Source organism: Procambarus clarkii, chromosome 64 (assembly GCF_040958095.1).
Source record: "Procambarus clarkii isolate CNS0578487 chromosome 64, FALCON_Pclarkii_2.0, whole genome shotgun sequence".
Lineage (NCBI taxonomy): Eukaryota > Metazoa > Arthropoda > Malacostraca > Decapoda > Cambaridae > Procambarus > Procambarus clarkii.
In genome coordinates, this window is record NC_091213.1 from 18,377,680 (window position 1) to 18,380,129 (window position 2,450).

Consider the following 2,450-nt stretch of genomic DNA (forward strand, 5'->3'; position numbering starts at 1 on the left):
ACAATTTTGTAGTCATAAAACCTCGTATATTTTATTATTAATTTCCTACAATGCGCTTCAGTACTGAACAAATAATGATCATGAAATCCACATTATTATTTCTTATCATAAAATTAAACCCTTGATGGTTTCTTTAATCAAATTAATAAATGCAACTTTAATAATACCATAATAATGTATATATATAAAGTGTAATATTTCATGTCATTGGTTTGCGTGATACAATACATTTAATAAATTCAATAAATACAATAAATACAATAAATTATACCGAGTAGTTATACCGAGTTATAGGAAGGAATTAGAGGATAAATTTTGGAATTGTCGCCGTTAGATGGCAGCACGTGCTGGGATGGCAGCACGTGCTGGGATGGCAGCACGTGCTGGGATGGCAGCACGTGCTGGGATGGCAGTGGTACTGGGATGGCCGCACGTACTGGGATGGCAGCACGTAATGGGATGTCAGCACGTCCTGGGATGGCAGCACGTACTGGGATGGCAGCACGTACTGGGATGGCAGCACGTACTGGGATGGCAGTGGTACTGGCATGCCAGCACGTACTGGGATGGCAGCACGTACAGGGATGGCAGCACGTCCTGGGATGGCAGTACGTACTGGGATGGCAGCACGTACTGGGATGTCAGCACGTCCTGGGATGGCAGCACGTAATGGGATGTCAGCACGTCCTGGGATGGCAGCACGTACTGGGATGGCAGCACGTACTGGGATGGCAGCACGTACTGGGATGTCAGCACGTCCTGGGATGGCAGCACGTACTGGGATGACAGCACGTACTGAGATTTCAGCTCGTACCGGGATGGCAGCACATACTGGGGTGGCAGCACGTCCTGGGATGGCAGTGGTACTGGGATGGCCGCATGTACTTGGATGGCAGCACGTACTGGGATGGCAGTGGTACTGGCATGCCAGCACGTGCTGGGATGGCAGCACGTACAGGGATGGCAGCACGTCCTGGGATGGCAGTACGTACTGGGATGGCAGCACGTACTGGGATGTCAGCACGTCCTGGGATGGCAGCACGTACTGGGATGACAGCACGTACCGGGATGGCAGCACGTACTGGGATGACAGCACGTCCTGGGATGGCAGCACGTCCTGGGATGGCAGCACGTACTGGGATGACAGCACGTACCGGGATGGCAGCACGTACTGGGATGACAGCACGTCCTGGGATGGCAGCACGTACTGGGACGACAGCACGTCCTGGGATGGCAGCACGTACTGAGATTTCAGCTCGTACCGGGATGGCAGCACGTACTGGGATGGCAGCACGTACTGGGATGGCAGCACATAATGGGATGGCAGCACATACTGGGATGGCAGCACATACTGGGATGGCAGCACGTACTGGGATGGCAGCACGTACTGGGATGGCAGCACGTACTGGGATGACAGCACGTCCTGGGATGGCAGCACGTACTGAGATTTCAGCTCGTACCGGGATGACAGCACGTCCTGGGATGGCAGCACGTACTGAGATTTCAGCTCGTACCGGGATGGCAGCACGTACTGGGATGGCAGCACGTACTGGGATGGCAGCACGTACTGGGATGGCAGCACGTACTGGGATGGCAGCACATACTGGGATGGCAGCACATACTGGGAAGGCAGCACGTCCTGGGATGGCAGCACGTCCTGGGATGGCAGCACGTACTGGGATGGCAGCACGTCCTGGGATGGCAGCACGTCCTGGGATGGCAGCACGTCCTGGGATGGCAGCACGTAATGGGATGTCAGCACGTCCTGGGATGTCAGCACGTCCTGGGATAGCAGCACGTACTGGGATGGCAGCACGTCCTGGGATGGCAGCACATCCTGGGATGGCAGCACGTAATGGGATGTCAGCACGTCCTGGGATGGCAGCACGTACTGGGATGGCAGCACGTACTGGGATGGCAGCTCGTACTGGGATGGCAGCACGTACTGGGATGGCAGCACGTACTGGGATGGCAGCACGTACTGGGATGGCAGCTCGTACTGGGATGGCAGCACGTACTGGGATGGCAGCACGTACTGGGATGGCAGCACGTCCTGGGATGGCAGCACGTCCTGGGATGGAAGCACGTAATGGGATGTCAGCACGTCCTGGGATGGCAGCACGTACTGGGATTGCAACACGTACTGGGATGGCAGCACGAACTGGGATGGCAGCACGTCCTCGGATAGAAGCACGTACCGGGATGGCAGCACGTACTGGGATGGCAACACGTACTTGGATGGCATTATTAATGCCATCCATGATGAAATGCCAATTTGATGAAATTAATACCCTATTAATGTCACCTCTTGTTCTGTCTTGTGTTGATGAAATTAATACCCTATTAATGCCACCTCTAGTTCTGTCTTGTGTTGATTAATGCCATATATATATATATATATATATATATATATATATATATATATATATATATATATATATATATATATA

At 52.4% G+C, this 2,450-nt stretch overlaps 1 protein-coding gene across 1 annotated transcript; it reads right to left on the minus strand.

The window, feature by feature from the left end:
- Window positions 1–301: 301 nt before the first annotated feature.
- Window positions 302–2,245, minus strand: LOC138354769 (uncharacterized). The gene has a single exon (XM_069309261.1). It carries the CDS (start codon window positions 2,243–2,245, stop codon window positions 302–304), a length of 1,944 nt encoding a protein of 647 aa, XP_069165362.1.
- Window positions 2,246–2,450: the final 205 nt, after the last annotated feature.